General features: G+C 40.1%; 1 protein-coding gene across 4 annotated transcripts in view; it reads left to right on the top strand.

Annotated features, from left to right (window-relative positions):
- Positions 1 to 19,800, top strand: part of WDPCP (WD repeat containing planar cell polarity effector) — a 293,475-nt gene that overhangs the window by 150,725 nt on the left and 122,950 nt on the right. For all 4 annotated transcript variants that reach the window (XM_027555613.1, XM_027555617.1, XM_027555616.1 and 1 more), the window contains exon 10: positions 17,755 to 18,364. In XM_027555613.1, coding sequence (XP_027411414.1) covers positions 17,755 to 18,364 — 610 coding nt within the window. The remainder of the gene's footprint in view (positions 1 to 17,754; positions 18,365 to 19,800) is intronic.

Here is a 19,800-nt window from a genome sequence, read left to right as displayed (position 1 = left end):
GGTTTGATCCCTGGGTTGGGAAGATCCCCTGGAGAAGGGAATGGGAATCCACTCCAGTATTCTTGCTTGGAGAATTCTATGGACAGAGAAGCCTGGCAGGCTACTCTAAGAGTTGGACATGACTGAGTGACTAACACACACATGCTTAAGATCCCCTGGAGTAGGAAATGGCAACCCATCCTAGTATTCTTGCCTGGAAAGTTCTATGGACAGAGGAACCCAACAGGCTGCAGTCCATGGGGTTGCAAAGAGTTGGACATGATTGAGTGGCTGAGCACACTCTTTATATTTACTTTTGAAAAAAGTAATTACTATCATCCTAGAAATATTTAATTCATTAGCTTTGTCAAAAATGTGACGACAACCCAACTTACTTTTTCTCTTACCTTATTTGAGTAGATATTGTAACTTTTCAGCTATAAGCATTCGATAAAGTTTTCTGCTGCTAAGTCACTTCAGTCGTGTCCGACTCTGCGACCCCACAGACGGCAGCCCACTAGGCTCCCCCGTCCCTGAGATTCTCCAGGCAAGAACACTGGAGTGGGTTGATATTTCCTTCTCCAAAGCGTGAAAGTGAAGTCACTCAGTCGTGTCCCACTCTTAGCGACCCCATGGACTGCAGCCTACCAGGCTCCTCTGTCCGTGGCATTTTCTAGGCAAGAGTACTGGAGTGGGGTGCCATTGCCTTCAACGAAAGCTTTCTGAGTATGGCAATAATTTCAAGATATCTTATTCAGAAAAGGCCACTTGAATCTCTTTAACAAAATTAATAAAAAACATATTCAGATCAGTCGCTCAGTCATGTCCGACTCTTTGCGACCCCATGAATCGCAGCACGCCAGGCCTCCCTGTCCATCACCAACTCTCGGAGTTCACTCAGACTCACGTCCATCGAGTCAGTGATGCCATCCAGCCATCTCATCCTCTGTCGTCCCCTTCTCCTCCTGCCCCCAATCCCTCCCAGCATCAGAGTCTTTTCCAATGAGTCAACTCTTCACATGAGGTGGCCAAAGTACTGGAGTTTCAGCTTTAGCATCATTCCTTCCAAAGAAATCCCAGGGCTGATCTCCTTCAGAATGGACTGGTTGGATCTTCTTACAGTCCAAGGGACTCTCAAGAGTCTTCTCCAACACCACAGTTCAAAAGCATAAATTCTTTGGTGCTCAGCCTTCTTCACAGTCCAACTCTCACATCCATACACGACCACAGAAAAATCCATAGCCTTGACTAGACGAACCTTTGTTGGCAAAGTAATGTCTCTGCTTTTGAATATACTACCTAGGTTGGTCATAACTTTCCTTCCAAGGAGTAAGTCTCTTTTAATTTCATGGCTGCAGTCACCATCTGGAGTGATTTTGGAGCCCAGAAAAATGAAGTATGACACTGTTTCCACTGTTTCCCCATCTATTTCCCATGAAGTGGTGGGGCTGGATAACATGATCTTCATTTTCTGAATGTTGAGCTTTAAGCCAACTTTTTCACTCTCCACTTTCACTTTCATCAAGAGGCTTTTGAGTTCCTCTTCACTTTCTGCCATAAGGGTGGTGTCACTTGTATATCGGAGGTTATTGATATTTCTCCCGGCAATATTGATTCCAGCTTGTGCTTCTTCCAGTCCAGCATTTCTCATGATGTACTCTGCATATAAATTAAATAAACAGGGTGACAATATACAGCCTTGACGAACTCCTTTTCCTATTTGAAACCAATCTGTTGTTCCATGTCCAATTCTAACTGTTGCTTCCTGACCTGCATCCAAATTTCTCAAGAGGCAGATCAGGTGGTCTGGTATTCCCGTCTCTTTCAGAATTTTCCAGTTTATTGTGTGATGCACACAGTCAAAGGCTTTGGCATAGTCAATAAAGCAGAAGTAGATGTTTTACTGGAACCCTCTTGCTTTTTCGATGATCCAGCAGATGTTGGCAATTTGATCTCTGGTTCCTCTGCCTTTTCTAAAACCAGCTTGAACATCAGGAAGTTCACGGTTCACATATTGCTGAAGCCTGGCTTGGAGAATTTTGAGCATTACTTTACTAGCATGTGAGATGAGTGCAATTGTGTGGTAGTTTGAGCATTCTTTGGCATTGCCTTTCTTTGGGATTGGAATGCAAACTGACCTTTTCCAGTCCTGTGGCCACTGCTGAGTTTTCCAAATTTGCTGGCATATTGAGTGCAGCACTTTCACAGCATCATCTTTCAGGATTTGGAGTAGCTCAACTGGAATTCCATCACCTCCACTAGCTTTGTTTGTAGTGATGCTTTCTAAGGCCCACTTGACTTCACATTCCAGGATGTCTGGCTCTAGGTCAGTGATCACACCATCGTGATTATCTGGTTCATGAAGATCTTTTTTGTACAGTTCTTCTGTGTATTCTTGCCATCTCTTCTTAATATCTTCTGCTTCTGTTAGGTCCATACCATTTCTGTCCTTTATCGAGCTCATCTTCGCATGAAATGTTCCTTTGGTATCTCTGATTTTCTTGAAGAGATCCCTAGTCTTTCCCATTCTGTTGTTTTCCTCTATTTCTTTGCATTGATCGCTGAAGAAGGCTTTCTTATCTCTTCTTGCTATTCTTTGGAACTCTGCATTCAGATGTTTATATCTTTCCTTTTCTCCTTTGTTTTTTGCTTCTCTTCTCTTCACAGCTATTTGTAAGGCCTCCCCAGACAGCCATTTTGCTTTTTTGCATTTCTTTTCTATGGGGGTGGTCTTGATCCCTGTCTCCTGTACAGTGTCACGAACCTCATTCCATAGTTCATCAGGCACTCTATCAGATCTAGGCCCTTAAATCTATTTCTCACTTCCACTGTATAATCATAAGGGATTTGATTTAGGTCATACCTGAATGGTCTAGTGGTTTTCCCTACTTTCTTCAATTTAAGTCTGAATTTGGCAATAAGGAGTTCATGGTCTGAGCCACAGTCAGCTCCTGGTCTTGTTTTTGCTGACTGTATAGAGCTTCTCCATCTTTGGCTGCAAAGAATATAATCAGTCTGATTTTGGTGTTGACTGTCTGGTGATGTCCACGTGTAGAGTCTTCTCTTGTGTTGTTGGAAGAGGGTGTTTACTACGACCAGTGCATTTTCTTGGCAAAACTCTATTAGTCTTTGCCCTGCTTCATTCTGTATTTCCAAGGCAGTAGTTTGAGCATTCTTTGGCATTGCCTTTCTTTGGGATTGGAATGAAAACTGACCTTTTCCAGTCCTGTGGCCACTGCTGAGTTTTCACGACCCAGATAATCACGATGGTGTGATCACTCACCTAGAGCCGGACATCCTGGAATGTGAAGTCAAGTGGGCCTTTGGAAGCATCACTACATACAAAGCTAGTGGAGGTGATGGAATTCCAGTTGAGCTATTTCAAATCGTGAAAGATGATGCTGTGAAAGTGCTGCACTCAATATGCCAGCAAATTTGGAAAACTGAACTGAACTGAAGTGAAAGAAACACTGCTGTAACCACACTCAGGTCAAGAAATAGATTTTCCTAGGCACCAGAAATAGTGCCATGTACTTAACTCTGTTTTAATCTCAACCCTTTCCTAGTCCCCCAGAGTATCCTCTGTTGTGACTTTTACACTTTTTCTCATACATCACCTATGTATGTATCTCACAAAGCTTCAATTTAATATTATCTATTTAAACATGCTAATGTGTCTTTTGTTTATTTATTTTTGGCCACACTGGGTTTTTGTTCTCTAGTTGTGGGGAGCAGGAAGTACTCGCTAATTGCAGTGAGGCAGACTTCTCATTGACATGTCTTTTCTAGTTGCAGAGCGTAGGCTCTAGAGCCTGTGAGCTTCAGATAGATGTCGCATGCAGGCTCTAGAGCACCGACTGGCTCAGTAGTTGTGGTGCATAGGCTTACTTGCCTTGCAGCATGTGGAATCTTACCAGGCCCATGTCCTCTGCATTGACAGGTGAATTCTTAACCACTGGACCACCAGGGGAGTCCTAAAACATGTTAATGTGTCTTTGAAATCTCTTTTAGTCTACAGGTTCCTGCTCCACTCTCTTTTTTTATTTTTTTCATTGAAAGTTATCTGTTGAAACTGTAATGTCCCACAGTCTGGATTTTGTTGTTCCCATCATCATGATGTGGTTCAGCATGCTTCTTTGTCTTTTGAAAATTCTGCAAGTTAGTGGTCAGTTTTGGCAAGACTATGTGTAAAGGAATGTTTTTTAATTGGGAGGCATATGATGCTAGGTTCTGTTTCTCTCTTTTAGTTGACTCTCTTTTTTTATTTTTAGTAACTATTGCTGCCCAGTGCTTAGGTCCATTAATTCATGGAGGTTGCAAAATGGTGATATCTAATGACATTTTTTAATTAGTTGGGATACTTTTATAATGAGACACTTCTACTCATCTCCTACGTGTTTTCCCAGTAGCTGGATTCATATAGTGTAATCAGGATAAGTGTCTGTTTCTTTTATTTACTAGTTTTCAAGATTGGATTGGTTCTCTGTCACTCGCTGAAGGTAATCAATTAGTTTTTGTTTTTAAATAACATTATTAACTCATGGATTTAGACATATTTGACTCAATGGGTTTCATAAATTGTAATTGTTATCTTTTTGGAAGTACAGATTCTTTAACTAGAGCAATGGGATTCTCTTCAAGTTGGCTTCTCTTCTTGTCATTACCTTAGTAATCTTGGGTAGCTTCCCTCTGGTATAAAAATATAGTCCATGGTTATCTTGTGCATTTCCTGCTGCAAACATGGAATTCTTGATTTATTCAATAAGGTCGGGTTTCTGAATCACTGAAGAAATGAAAGAGGAAATAAAAAAAGTAAATGAGATATTTTTTGAGAGACAAATGAAAAAGAAAGCAAGATTATCCAAAATGTATGGGATGCACCAAAAGCAGTTCTTAGAGGGAAGTTTATAGGGATCACAAGCTTACCTCAGGAAACCAGAAAGATCTAAAGTAAATGACCTAACCCTACGCCTAAAACAACTAGAAAAAGAAAAACAAACAAACCCTAAGTTAGTATAAGGAACGAAATTACAAAGATCAGGACAGAAATCAATGAAATAGAGACTAAAAGCAATAGAAAAGATCAACAATTCTAAAAGCTAGTTCTTTGAAGATATGCAAACCTGATAAACTTTTAGCCAGACTCATCAAGAAAAAAAGGGAGAGGGCCCAAATCAAAATCAGAAATGAAAAAGAAGTTATGAGAGAAGCACAAAGGATCATAAGAAACTACTGCATGAACTACATGCCAATAAACTGGTACAGCCTAGAAGAACTGGACAGATTCTTATAAGAGTACAGTCTCGGAAGACTGAACCAGAAATAGAAACTATGAAAACATCAATTACCAATACTGATACTGAATCAGTAGTTTAAAAACTCTCAACAAATAAAAGTCCAGGAACAGATGGCTTCATAGGTGAACTCTACCAAACATTTAAAGAGTTAACACCTATCCTGAAACTATTCTAAAATACTGCAGAGGATGGAACATTTCTGAACTCGTTCTATATGGCCACCATCACCCAGATACCAAAACCAAAGATATGAAAAAAATTACAGACCTGTATCACGGAGAAGGCAATGGCACCCCACTCCAGTACTCTTGCTTGGAAAATCCCATGGACGGAGGAGCCTGGTAGGCTGCCAATCCACGGGGTCGCTAAGAGTCGGACACGACTGAGCGACTTCACTTTCACTTTTCACTTTCATGCATTGGAGAAGGAGATGGCAGCCCACTCCAGTGTTCTTGCCTGGAGAATCCCAGGGACGGGGGAGCCTGATAGGCTGCCATCTCTGGGGTCGCACAGAGTCGGACATGACTGAAGTGACTTAGCATTGCATAGCATCACCAATGAACATAGATACAAAAATTATCGGCAAAATACTAGCAAACTGACTCCAATAATACATTATAAGAACCATACACCTTGATCAAGTGAGATTTATCCCAGGGATACAAGGATTTTTCAGTATACACCAATCAATGTGATACATTGCATTAACAAATTGAAGAATAAGAACTATATGATTATCTCAGTAGATAAAGTAAAAGATTTTGAGAAAATTCAATATCCGTTTATGATTCAAAAAAACACTCTTAAGAAAGTAGGTACTAAAGGAACATGTGTGCATGCTCAGTTGTGTCTGACTCTTTGTGACTCCATGGATGGTAGCCCACCTCGCTCCTCTGTCCATAGGATTTTCCCAGGAAGAATAGTTCAGTGGGTTACCATTTCCTTCTCCAATTAAGGGAACATATCTTATAATAAAGGTCATATATGACAAACACAGCTAACATCATACTCAGTAGTGAAAATCTGAAAGCATTCCTTTTAGGAACAGGAAAAAGACAAGGATGTCCACTCTTGCCACTTTTATTCCACATAGTTTTGGAAGTCCTACCTGTGGCAATCAGAGAAGAAAAAGAAAGAAAAGGAATCCACATTGGAAAAGAAATGTAAAAGTGTCTCTGTTTGCTGTTGACCTGATACTATATAAGAGAATCCTAAAGATGCTACCAGAAAACTATGCTACCAGACTCCTCAATGAATCTAGTAAAGTTGCTGGATACAAAATTAATACAGAAATCTCTTGCATTCCTATACACTGACAACAGAAGTTCACAGAGAGAAATTAAGGAAACAATACCATTTACCATTAAGTGAAAGTTGCTTAGTTGTGTCCAACTCTTGGCAACCCCATGGACTGTAGCCTGTCAGCCTCCTCTGTCCATGGAATTTTCCAGGGCAGAATACTGCAGTGGGTAGCCATTACCTTCTCCAGGGGATCTGCCCAACCCAGGGATTGAACCCAGGTCTCTCACATTGCAAGTGGATTCTTTTCCTTCTGAGCGACCAAGGGCTCCAAGTCCAAGAATACTGGAGTGGATAGCCTATCCCTTTTTCAGCAGATCTTCCTGACTCAGGAATTGAACTTGGGTCTCCTGTACTACAGGCAGATTCTTTACCAGCTGAGCTACCAGGAAAGCCCACCAATGAATCAAAAAGAATAAAATACATAAGGGGGCAAAGACATGTACTCAGAAAACTATAAGATACTTATGAAAGAAATCAAAGATGACACAAACAGATGAAGAGATATACTATATTCTTGGGTTGGAAGAATCAATATTGTCAAAATAACTCTACTATAGAAGGCAATCTACAGATTAAATGCAATTCCTATCCAGATTTTTCACAGAATTAGAATAAAACTTTTTTACAATTTGTATGGAAACACAAAAGGTCACGAATAGCCAAATCAGTCTTGAGGAAAAAATGTGGAGCTGAAGGAATCAGGTGCCCTGACATCAGACTATACTACAAAGCTACAGTAATCAAAACGGTATAGTACTGGCACAAAAACAGATATATGGTTCAGTGGAACCGGATGGAAAGTCCAGAAATAAACCCATGTTTTTATGGTCAGAAAACATGCAACAAAGGAGGCAAGACTACACAATGGAGAAAAGACAGTTTCTTCAATATGTGGTGCTGGGAAAACTGGACAGCTATATCTAAAAGAATAAAATTAGAACATTCTTTAACACCATATACAAGAATAAAATAAAAATGAATAAAAGACCTAGATGTAAGAATAGAAACTGTAAAACTCTTAGAGGAAAACATAGGCAGAACACTCTGACATAATTGCAGTAATATTTTTGAGGGGGATCTGTCTCCTCGAGTACTGGAAATAAAAGCATGAAAATGGCACCTAATTAAACTTAAAAGTTTTTTCACAGCAAAGGAGACCTTTCACCAGTGGACTGGGAGAAGATATTTGCATACTGTGCTACCAAGGGATTGATTTCCAACATATGTAGATAGCTCATCCATGCAGTTTAATATAAAAAAAAAAAAAAAAATCCAACCCAATCAGAAAATGGGCAGAAGTAAATGTTTCTCCAAAGGAGACATACAGATGGCCAATAGGCACATGAAAATAGGCTCACGTCACTAATTATTCAGTTCAGTTCAGTTCAGTCAGTCGCGCAGTCGTGTCCAACTCTTTGTGACCCCATGAATCCCAGCACGCCAGGCCTCTCTGTCCATCACCAACTCCCGGAGTTCACTCAGACTCAGATCCATCGAGTCAGTGATGCCATCCAGCCATCTCATCCTCTGTTGTCCCCTTCTCCTCCTGCCCCCAATCCCTCCCAGCATCAGAGTCTTTTCCAATGAGTCAACTCTTCGCCTGAGGTGGCCAAAGTACTGGAGTTTCAGCTTTAGCATCATTCCTTCCAAAGAAATCCCAGGGCTGATCTCCTTCAGAATGGACTGGTTGGATCTCCTTGCAGTCGAAGGGACTCTCAAGAGTCTTCTCCAACACCACAGTTCAAAAGCATCAAGTCTTAGGCGCTCAGCTTTCTTCACAGTCGAACTCTCACATCCATACATGAACACAAGAAAAACCATAGCCTTGACTAGACGAACCTTTGTTGGCAAAGTAATGTCTCTGCTTTTGAATATGCTATCTAGGTTGGTCATAAATTTTCTTCCAAGGAGTAAGTGTCTTTTAATTTCATGGCTGCAGTCACCATCTGCAGTGATTTTGGAGCCCAAAAAAATAAAGTCTGACACTGTTTCCACTGTTTCCCCATCTATTTCCCATGAAGTGACGGGACCAGACGCCATGATCTTCATTTTCTGAATGTTGAGCTTTAAGCCAAATTTCACTTTCATCAAGAGGCTTTTGAGTTCCTCTTCACTTTCTGCCATAAGGGTGGTGTCATCTGCATATCTGAGGTTATTGATATTTCTCCCGGAAATCTTGATTCCAGCTTGTGCTTCTTCCAGTCCAGCATTTCTCATGATGTACTCTGCACAAAAGTTAAATAAGCAGGGTGACAATATACAGCCTTGACATCCTCCTTTTCCTATTTGGAACCAGTCTGTTGTTCCATATCCAGTTCTAACTGTTGCTTTCTGACCTGCATATAGGTTTCTCAAGAGGCAGGTCAGGTGGTCTGGTATTCCCATCTCTTTCAGAATTTTCCACAGTTTATTGTGATCCACACAGTCAAAGGCTTTGGCATAGTCAGTAAAGCAGAAATAGATGTTTTACTGGAACCCTCTTGCTTTTTCGATGATCCAGCGGATGTTGGCAATTTGATCTCTGGTTCCTCTGCCTTTTCTAAAACCAGCTTGAACATCAGGAAGTTCACGGTTCACATATTGCTGAAGCCTGGCTTGGAGAATTTTGAGCATTACTTCACCAGCGTGTGAGATGACTGCAATTGTGCAGTAGTTTGAGCATTCTTTGGCATTGCCTTTCTTTGGAATTGGAATGAAAACTGACCTTTTCCAGTCCTGTGGCCACTGCTGAGTTTTCCAAATTTGCTGGCATATTGAGTGAAGCACTTTCACAGCATCATCATTCAGGATTTGGAATAGCTCACCTGGAATTCCATCACCTCCACTAGCTTTGTTTGTAGTGATGCTTTCTAAGGCCCACTTGACTTCACATTCCAGGATGTCAGGCTGTAGGAGAGTAATCACACCATTGTGATTATCTTGGTTGTAAAGATCTTTTTTGTACAGTTCTTCTGTGTATTCCTGCCACCTCTTCTTAATATCTTCTGCTTCTGTTGGGTCCATACCATTTCTGTCCTTTATCGAGTCCATCTTTGCATGAAATGTTCCCTTGGTATCTCTAATTTTCTTGAAGAGATCTCTACTCTTTCCCATTCTGTTGTTTTCCTCTGTTTATTTGCATAGATTGCTGAGGAAGGCTTTCTTATCTCTTCTTGCTATTCTTTGGAACTCTGCATTCAGATTCTTATATCTTTCCTTCTTTCCTTTGCTTTTTGCTTCTCTTCTTTTCACAGCTCTTTGTATGGCCTCCCCAGACAGCCATTTTGCTGTTTTGCATTTCATTTCCATGGGGATGGTCTTGATCCCTGTCTCCTGTACAGTGTCACGAACCTCCGTCCACTAATTATTAGAGGAATGCAAATCAAAACTACAATGAGTTATGACCTCACACCAGTCAGAATGCCCATCATTAAAAAGTCTACAAATAATACATGCTAGAGAGGGTGTGAAGAAAAAGGAACTCTACACTGTTGGTGGGAATATAAGTTGGTACAACCACTATGGAAAACAGTATGTGAATCTCTCAGAAAGCTATAAGTAGAGTTACCTTATGATCCTGATATCCCACGCCAGTGCATATATCCTGAGAAAACTAATTAGAAAAGATACATATACCTGAGTGTTCATAGCCCCACTGTTTACAATAGCCAAGACATGGAAGCAACCTAAATGTCTATCAACAGATGAATGGAAAACATGTTGTGTGTATTATATACATACACACACACACACACACATATATGTATGTGTATATACATATATATATGACTGATGGAGTGTTATTCAGCCAGAAAAAGGAATGAAAGCACTTACAACAATGTATATAGATCTAGAGAATAGGGTTGTTCTTTGGTCCCCCAGTTGTGTCTGACTCTTTGTGACCCCATGGACTGCAGCAGCCCAGGCCTCCCTCTCCCTCACCATCTCCTGGAGTTTGCCCCAGTTCATGTTCATTGCATCGGTGATGCCGTCCAGCCATCTCATCCTTTGACATCCTCTTCTCCTCCTGCCCTCAATCTTTTCCAGCTACAGGGACTTTTCCAATGAGTCATCTGTTTGCATCAGATGACCAAAATACTGGAGCTTCAGCTTCAGCATTAGTCTTTCCATTGAATATTCAGGGTTGATCTCCCTTAAAACTGACTGGTTTGATCTCCTTGCTATCCAAGGGGTTTTCAGGAATCTTCTTCAACACCACAGTTTAAAGGCATCAGGCATCAATTCTTTGGCATTCTGCCTTCTTTATGGTCCAGTTCTCACAAGGGTATGTAACCATTGGGAAGACCATCAGTTCAGTTCAGTTCAGTTGCTCAGTCGTGTCCGACTCTTCGTGATGCCATGGACTGCAGCATGCCAGACCTCCCTGTCCATCACCAACTCCTGGATTTACCCAGACTCATGTCCATTTGGTCGGTGATGCTATCCAACCATCTCATCCTCTGTCATCCCCTTCTCCTCCCACCTTCAATCTTTCCCAGCATCAGGGTCTTCTCAAATGAGTCAGTTCTTTGCATCAGGTGGCCAAAGTATTGGAGTTTTACCTTCAACATCAGTCCTTCCAATGAATATTCAGGACTGATTTCCTTAAGCATGGACTGGTTGGATCTCCTTGCAGTCCCTTGGACTCTCAAGAGTCTTCTCCAACACCACAGTTCCAAAACATCAATTCTTTGGCACTCAGCTTTCTTTATAGTCCAACTCTCACTTCCATACATGAATACTGGAAAAACCATAGCCTTGACTAGATGGATCTTTGTTGACAAAGTAATGTCTCTACTTTTTAATATGCTGTCTAGGTTGGTCATAACTTTCCTTCCAAGGAGTAAGCGTCTTTTAATTTCATAGCTGCAGTCACCATCTGCAGTGATTGTGGAGCCCAAAAAAATAAAGTCTGTCACTGTTTCCCCATCTATTTCCCATGAAGTGATGGGACCGGATGCCATGATCTTTGTTTTCTGAATGTTGAGCTTAAAGCCAACCTTTTTACTCTCCTCTTTCACTTCCATCAAGAGGCTTTTTAGTTCCTCTTCACTTTCTGCCATAAGGGTGGTGTCATCTACGTATCTGAGGTTATTGATACATCTCTCAGCAGTCTTGATTCCAGCTTGTGCTTTATCTAGCCCAGCATTTCTCATGATTTACTCTGCACATAAGTTAAATAAGCAGGGTGACAATATACAGCCTTGACGTCCTCCTTTTCCTATTTGGAACGAGTCTGTTGTTCCATGTCCAGTTCTAACTGTTGCTTCCTGACCTGCATATAGGTTTCTCAAGAGGCAGGTCAGGTGGTCTGGTATTCCCATCTCTTGAAGAATTTTCCACAGTTTATTGTGATCCACACAGTCAAAGGCTTTGGCATAGTCAATAAAGCAGAAATAGATGTTTTACTGGAACCCTCTTGCTTTTTCGATGATCCAGTGGATGTTGGCAATTTGATCTCTGGTTCCTCTGCCTTTTCTAAAACCAGCTTGAACATCTGGAAGTTTGCGGTTCATATATTGCTGAAGCCTGGCTTGGAGAATTTTGAGCATTACTTTACTAGCATGTGAGATGAATGCAATTGGGCAGTAGTTTGAGCATTCTTTGGCATTGCCTTTCTTTGGGATTGGAATGAACAATGACTTTTTCCAGTCCTGTGGCCACTGCTGAGTTTTCCAAATTTGCTGGCATATTGAGTGCAGCACTTTCACAGCATCGTCTTTCACAATCTGAAATAGCTTAACTGGAATTCCATCACCTCCACTAGCTTTGTATGTAGTGATGCTTCCGGAGGCCCACTTGACTTCACATTCCAGTATGTCTGGCTCTTGGTGAGTAATCACACCATCGTGATTATCTGGTTCATGAAGACCTTTTTTGTATATTTCTTCTGTGTATTCTTGCCACCTCTTAATATCTTAATATTTTCGGCTTCTATTCGGTCTATACTATTTCTGTTCTTTATTGTGCCCATCTTTACATGACATGTTCCCTTGACATCTCTTACTTTCTTGAAGAGATCTAGTCTTTCCCATTCTATTGTTTTCCTCTATTTCTTTGCACTGATCACTGAGGAAGGCTTTCTTATCTCTCCTTGCTATTCTTTGGAACTCTGCATTCAAATGAGTATATCGTTCCTTTTCTCCTTTGCTTTTGGCTTCTCTTCTTTTCACAGCTCTTTGTAAGGGGTCCTCAGACAGCCATTTTGCTTTTTTTGCATTTCTTTTTTTGGGGATGGTCTTGATCCCTGTCTCCTGTACAGTGTCATGAACCTCCCTCCATAGTTCATCAGGCAGTCTATCAGATCTAGTCCCTTAAATCTGTTTCTCATTTCCACTCTATAATAAGGTATTTCATTAAAGTCATACCTGAATGGTCTAGTGGTTTTCCCTCCTTTCTTCAATTTCAGTCTGAATTTGGCAATAAGGAGTTCATGATCTGAGCCACAGTCAGCTCCCAGTCTTGTTTTTGCTGACTGTATAGAATTTCTCCATCTTTCGCTGCAAAGAATATAATCAATCTGATTTCAGTGTTGGCCATCTGGTAATGTCCATCTGTAGAGTATTCTCTTGTGTTGTTGGAATAGGGTGTTTGTTATGACCAATGTGTTCTCTTGGCAAAACTCTGTTAGCCTTTTACTGCTTCATTCTATATTCCAAGGCCAAATTTACCTGTTATTCCAGGTGTTTCTTGACTTCCTACTTTTGCATTCCAGTCCCTTATAATGAAATGGGGAAGACCATGGCCTTGACTATATGGACCTTTGTTGGCAGAGTGATGTCTCTGTCTAGGTTGTCATTGCTTTCCTGCCAACAGGTAGTCGTCTGTGATTTCATGGCTGCAGTTACTGTCCATAGTGATTTTGGAGTCAAGAAGACAAAATATGTCAGTACTTGCACCATTTCCCCTTCTATCTGCCATGCAGTAATGGGGCTAGATGCCATGATGTTAGTTTTTTAATATTTAGTCTTAAGCCGGCTTTTTCACTCTCCTCCTTCATCCTCATCAAGAGGCTCTTTAGTTCCTCTTCATTTTCTCCCATTAGAGTGGTAGCATTCACATATCTGAGGTTGTTGATGTTTCTTCTGCCTATCTTGAGCCCAGCTTATAACTCATCCAGCCCAGCGTTTCTCATGATGTGCTCAGCATATAGGTTAAACAGACAGGGTGACAGCAGACAGCACTGTCACACTCCTTTCTCAATCTTAAACCTGTATGTGGGTCAAGAAGCAACAGTTAAAACCCTGTATGGAACAAGTGATTGCTTCAAGATTGAGAGAGTGGAATAAGTCAGAAAAAGACAAATACTCTATATTAAGACTTACATGTGAAATCTAGTAAATAAAACAAATTAATATTACAAAACTGAAGCAGACTTACAGATATAGGGAACTTACAGATATAGTGGTTACTAATGGAGAGAGAGAGAGATGGAGTGGGGGCAACATAAAGGTAGCACATTAAGAGACGGAAATACGGCTATTGTTTTACAATAACTTTCAATGGGGTACAATCTATAAAAATATTGCATCAGTATATAATATTGTTAATCAACTATACTTCAACAGATAAATATAAAGTATTGCTTTTTTTAAAATCAGAATTTGATATTCCATCTGACCTTGGCTAGCTTTTTAGAAGTATCTGGGATTAGGAGTGGAGGAGAAGAAGGGAGTTATAATGGACTTACACCTTGGGACATATAAGACAGACTGAGCCTTTGTGGGTGAAGAGTGTGGATTTCAGGTAAAGGATATAAGAGAAGTTATTGAAAGGTAAATGAGGCATACTGAAATTTTTCAGAGTTTGAGCAAGTGCCAAACTGAAAGTGGTTAGGAAGACTCTACTAATATGAGACAGGGGAAAAATTGAGAAAGAAAGTACAGAAGCAGAGAAAGGAAATTATTTGATTGGCTATAGTTTAAAGCTTAATTGGCTATTGTAATTGGTTATCCTTGGTATTTTGATTTTGTAACATTGAGGCATTTATAGGTTTAGGTTTTGGTTTGCTTTCATAAGCCAGGATGGCATTAGGGATTCATCAGCTGAATGGCCTCCCTGTTTAACAGATTTCAGAGCTGAGAAAATGCAGCTTTAGTTTGACCTCAGAATACAGTACTGAGAGGACACTGTGGGAGATAATGCTGGGGTTTGCAAGGCAGATCACGTTCCTCCTTTGCTTATGGCTTCTCATCTTGTTTAGGGGGAAAACCAAAGTCCCTGTAAGGGCCTACAAGCTACTTCACAATCTTCTGCCGCCTCCAATTCCCACTGTTCTTCCTTGCTCCATTTTCTGTGGCCATGTTGCTCTGCCATCGTTTCTTCTTCAGGCTGAGAGTGCTGCCTTGGCATGTTTGCTTCCTCTGCCTGGAGCCCTCTTCTCCAGGTGACTGCATGGCTTCACTTCTTCACTTCTTCACTTCTTTCAGGTCAACTTTATGAGAGAAGCCTGTCCTGACTTCTGTTACCTCCCCTTCCCATTCTTCCGAGTACTTAGGAGGTACACATATAGAGTCACTAACATACTCCGTATGTTTGCTTGTGATTTGTTAACCTATCTTCAGCCATTGGAGTGTATGTTCTCTGAGGATGAGGACCTCACTGCTGTATCCCCACCAGTGCCAGGACCTGTGCCTGTATGTATGTGCTTGAGTATATAGCTCATACTCAAGCATTTATTAGACAAAAAAGAAAAGTGAGAGTAGGAAAGTGAGTGTGAGGGAGGGAAAGAGTTGGATATGGATCCTATATGGTTTTACATACCAGGCAGGGGAATAAAACTTTAATTCATTAGTTGTATTTGTGCTAGTTGCTCAGTCATGTTCCACTCTTTGCGACCCCATGGACTGTACCCTGCCAGGCTCCTCCGTCCATGGGATTCTCCAGGCAAGAGTACTGGGGTGGGTTGCCATTCTCCTCTCCAGGGGATCTCCCCAACGTAGGGATCAAACCCGAGTCTCCCACATTGCAGGCAGATTCTTTACCATCTGAGCCACCAGGGAAGCAAAATTGGGTAACAGTTAAAAAGTTCGAACAAGGGAATGACAGCAAGAACATTTAGTTTAGGAAGATTAGTTTGTTAATAATGTTTAGGATGTATTTTTTAAAAATTCACATTAACCCCCATTCCATCCCCAAGTCAGCACTATGTAACAAAGCTGTGTGCTCTTAAAAAAAAAAAATGAAATAATTCGACTCTCAAGAAACCGCTAAAATAATTGCCAAAATGGCTAAAAGCATATTCCCTTCCTGTACTTTTCCCCCTAGTTTGTCTAGTTTCCCTTGTTTGCCCCAGTAATGCACGTTACTGCAGTACATTGTTACATCCTGGAACATGACCTTGGTATAATACTATTAACTCAGATACTGACCTTAACGGTTGGATTCCGTCAGATTTTAAACTTCTGCGAGTGCACAAACACACATGCAGAGTTCTGTGAAATTCTGTCTCTTGTAGACATGTGCTTTGTAATGTTTCTAAATCTAATTTTGAGGTTTTCAGCAGTGTTAGAAATGATCTCAGTTACCATTCTCCAGATTTTTGGCCTCCCACATTTACATATGAATAAGGTGAATGGCCTGCTTTATTCCTTTATTCTTGTTGCCTTTCCTTTACACACTAGAAATGCTTTTCAAATTTTGCCTCACTAGTATTATAAGTCATATTACTCACCAGGTCTTCTTTTAATTTTAAAACTAGTAGTACATTACCTTCTTATTTTTTTCTGTTGATCACTGACCTACTTAACAACCCTTCATATATTTTCTGACAATAAAATCAGTGGTAGAAGAATCTGCCTGCCAGTGCAGGAGACACAAGTTCAATCCCTGTGTCAGGAAGATCCCCTGGAGAAGGAAATGACAGCCCACTCCTAGGAAATCCCATGGACAGAGGAGCCTGGTGGGCTACAGCCCATGGGGTTGCCAAAGAGTCTGACATGACTTAGCAACTAAACACCAACAACAACAAATGTTTCTACAGGAATGTTAACAGAGTTCTAAAGCTTTTTTCTTTGCTTACCCTGCCCTGCTTGTGAGAAACATGCTCACCAGCCCAAACCCAAAGAATGGAAGTGAGGCTTTAATGATGGTCTTGCAAGATCTGGTGTCTGATGGGCAGGCACACCCAGAGTCATTACAGGGAGCATCTTATCCCTAGAATGCAAGTCCCCCCCCCCCCCCCCCCCCCGTTCCTCTTCGGCTGAGTACCAAGGGGTAAACAATCTTCCTGGATGTCACCTAGGTTTGTTCCCTCCCTCTTTATGATCTCCTCCCACCACCCCTCCACGTCTTATTTCCTCCTTTTCTGTGTACCTATTCCAGTTTGTAGGTTTTGAATTCACCAGTAGGATGAACCCGCACGAAAATCCTAGGCATCTCACCGTCCCTTTGTTTGCCCAGACTTTCTAGTTTTGTATTCGTTATGGCTATCAGCTATTGGCTACTACATCAGCAAGCTGTGACTCAAAGCTAGATGTTCTTGAAAATGGACCATTTTGGTTTTTGATTTCTTACTCTACTAATTAGGAATATATTTCTGGTAAATAATTTACCAGTAATTTTAGAATTAGCAGGGGTAGTGGGTTGGAAGGAGATGAACTGAATTGTTAAAATCCTTTATTCATCCTTTAAAAATCATGCTTCTGATGTCTTTAGGTAATCTGCTAGCCATATTATTTTACTAAAAGCCCACTCTGTTAGTTTCTGTATATTGTAGGAAATATTTGTCTTTATGTTACTTACAGACTTTCTAAAACAAAATGCTTAAATTTTTATAATTTAATTTCTGCAGCTGTGCTGAGTATGTGCTATATATATTTATATATGGGCTTCCCAGGTAGCTCAGTGGTAAACAGTCCACCTGCCTATGCAGGAGACTCAGGAGACAGGAGATCCATCCCTGGGTCAAGAAGATCCTCTGGAGAAAGAAACGGCAACCCATTCTGATACTCTTGCCTGGGAAATCCCATGGACAGAGGGGCCTGGCAGGCTATAGTCAGACATGACTGAGCGCATGCACACACACACACGTTTATATATGTTCTATATGAGATATAGACATACCTGCTAATATGTTGCTGATATTTAAGGTGGGAGTTGACTGTATTCAGTAGGATTCTAGGTTAATATGCAGTGCTATGTGTGACAGCTGAAGAAAAACCAGTCTATTTGAACATACTTGCTATATTTCTTACAGGTTCTGAGTTCTGTACGCACAGAATGGGATCCACTGGATGTTCGCTTTGACACCAAACATCCTAATCGAGTGTTGACAGTGGAGTGCTCCATCAGTGTAGACAAAGAGCCCATGGCTGACAGCTGCGTCTATGAATGTGTTCGGAACAAAATCCAGTGTGTATCAGTCACCAGAATACCACTTAAGTCAAAGGCCATTAGTTGTTGCAGGAATGCTGCTGAAGACAAACTGATCCTGGGCTGTGAAGATTCGTCAGTAATTCTTTATGAAACTCACCGTAGAGTGACTCTCTTAGCTCGGGCTGAACTTCTGCCTTCCTTAATAAGCTGCCACCCCAGTGGGGCCATTCTGCTAGTCGGCAATAACCAAGGGGAGCTGCAAATATTTGATATGGCTCTTTCTCCTATTAACATCCAGCTTTTGGCTGAAGACAACTCACCTAGGGAGACTCTACAATTCAAAAAATTCTTTGATGTTTCCAGCAGTCTTGTTCAAATGCAGTGGATAGCGCCTCAGTTTATTTCTAAGAAGCCTGAAAGTGGGGACATCTGTAATCTCCTCTTCCTCAGGTTTGACAGAGGACCATTGGGTGTACTTCTGTTTAAACTTGGTAAGTCAAGGAAGTTGGTGAGTAAATAAATTTTTTTATGATGATAGTACAATTAAGACAGTAAAACTATTCCTGGAATGTAGATTTTTTTTGTTCCTCATCCCATCAATATGCTTACATTTCATGTAGTTTTCTTAAGGAAGTTTTGTGGATGATTTTCTAAAATGTCAAGGTCCATTATATATTGAAAAATTTTGAAATTGCATTAATTTTCCATCACATGAATAAAAAGCCTGAGCTGTCCATATATGATGCTTTCCAAAATAAACTGTCTACTAAAAAAATTCCTTGAAAATTAACAAGAAAAAAAAAAAAAAACATTTATCTATAAAGCTCACTAAAGCAAAGCACAGTGAAATGAGGTATGGCAATAAAAGGCGTTAAATTTATCAAATAAAAAAAAAAATAAAGTGCTGAAAAATTAAAGCTGTCAAAAAAAAAACAAAAAAAACAAAGTAGGGGCAGTATTCTTTAACAATGACAATATCATAAAAAACAAAGAAAGGCTGTAAAAGTGTTCCAGATTAAAAAAGACTTTATCAACATGACAATGAAATGCAATATCTGATCCTGGACTAGATCTCGTACTAGAAGGAAAAAGTGCTAAAAAGGACACTGAGGGTCAGTTAACAGTAGTAGAATACAGACAGATTTAATAAAAGTATTTTATCCATGTTAAATTACTGAAGTTGACAACTGTACTATTACAGTTATTAACCGAATATCCCTATTCTTAGGAAATTCAGAAATATGTACTGAAGTATGTGGGATACTTCATGGGAATAAAAACCATGATATCTGCAGCAGGCCTTCCAAGAGTTTAGAAAAAAACTTTTTGGGTGGGGAGCAGACAAATAATAAAGAAATGGGGTGAAATGATAAGAACAAGTGAAAAATCTGGGCAGAGGTTATATGGATATTATTTGTAGTATTTTTGGAACTTTTCTTTAAAAAAAAAAAAAAAAAAGAAATAGTACATATGAGAATATTTTAAAAGTACTTACTATGTCCCTTGTAAAATTCTGTGTGTAGGGATATAATACTTTTTCTATTAAGTTATTTTAGATAAGTGTTCATTTCTTTCCAGATTGAAAATGTGTAAAACAAGTGTTTTAAAAGAAGAGGAAGGAAAATGCTTGGTTAGAATTTGCTAAAGATATTTGTGTAACTTTATGTTTTTCTTCTAGATAAAAATATTCAAAAAATTATTTCAATATTAGGAAAATTATGTATTAATGTATACTATTTCAACCAGGAAGCTTTAAAGCAGAATTTTATTTGCCTTCTATAGGTTTGCATTACCAGGTATGTCCTAAAATATATGACACTTTTTAGGCAGTTTTGATAATTTAACATTCTTGAGAGGAACTTTCTTAGGTTTAAAAAAGCATATTTCAATTAGTGCACATTATTATCCATCCTAGAGGAGATCAGTC

Source organism: Bos indicus x Bos taurus, chromosome 11 (assembly GCF_003369695.1).
Source record: "Bos indicus x Bos taurus breed Angus x Brahman F1 hybrid chromosome 11, Bos_hybrid_MaternalHap_v2.0, whole genome shotgun sequence".
NCBI classification, from domain to species: Eukaryota; Metazoa; Chordata; class Mammalia; order Artiodactyla; family Bovidae; genus Bos; species Bos indicus x Bos taurus.
This window is presented reverse-complemented; position numbering and strand designations above follow the sequence as displayed.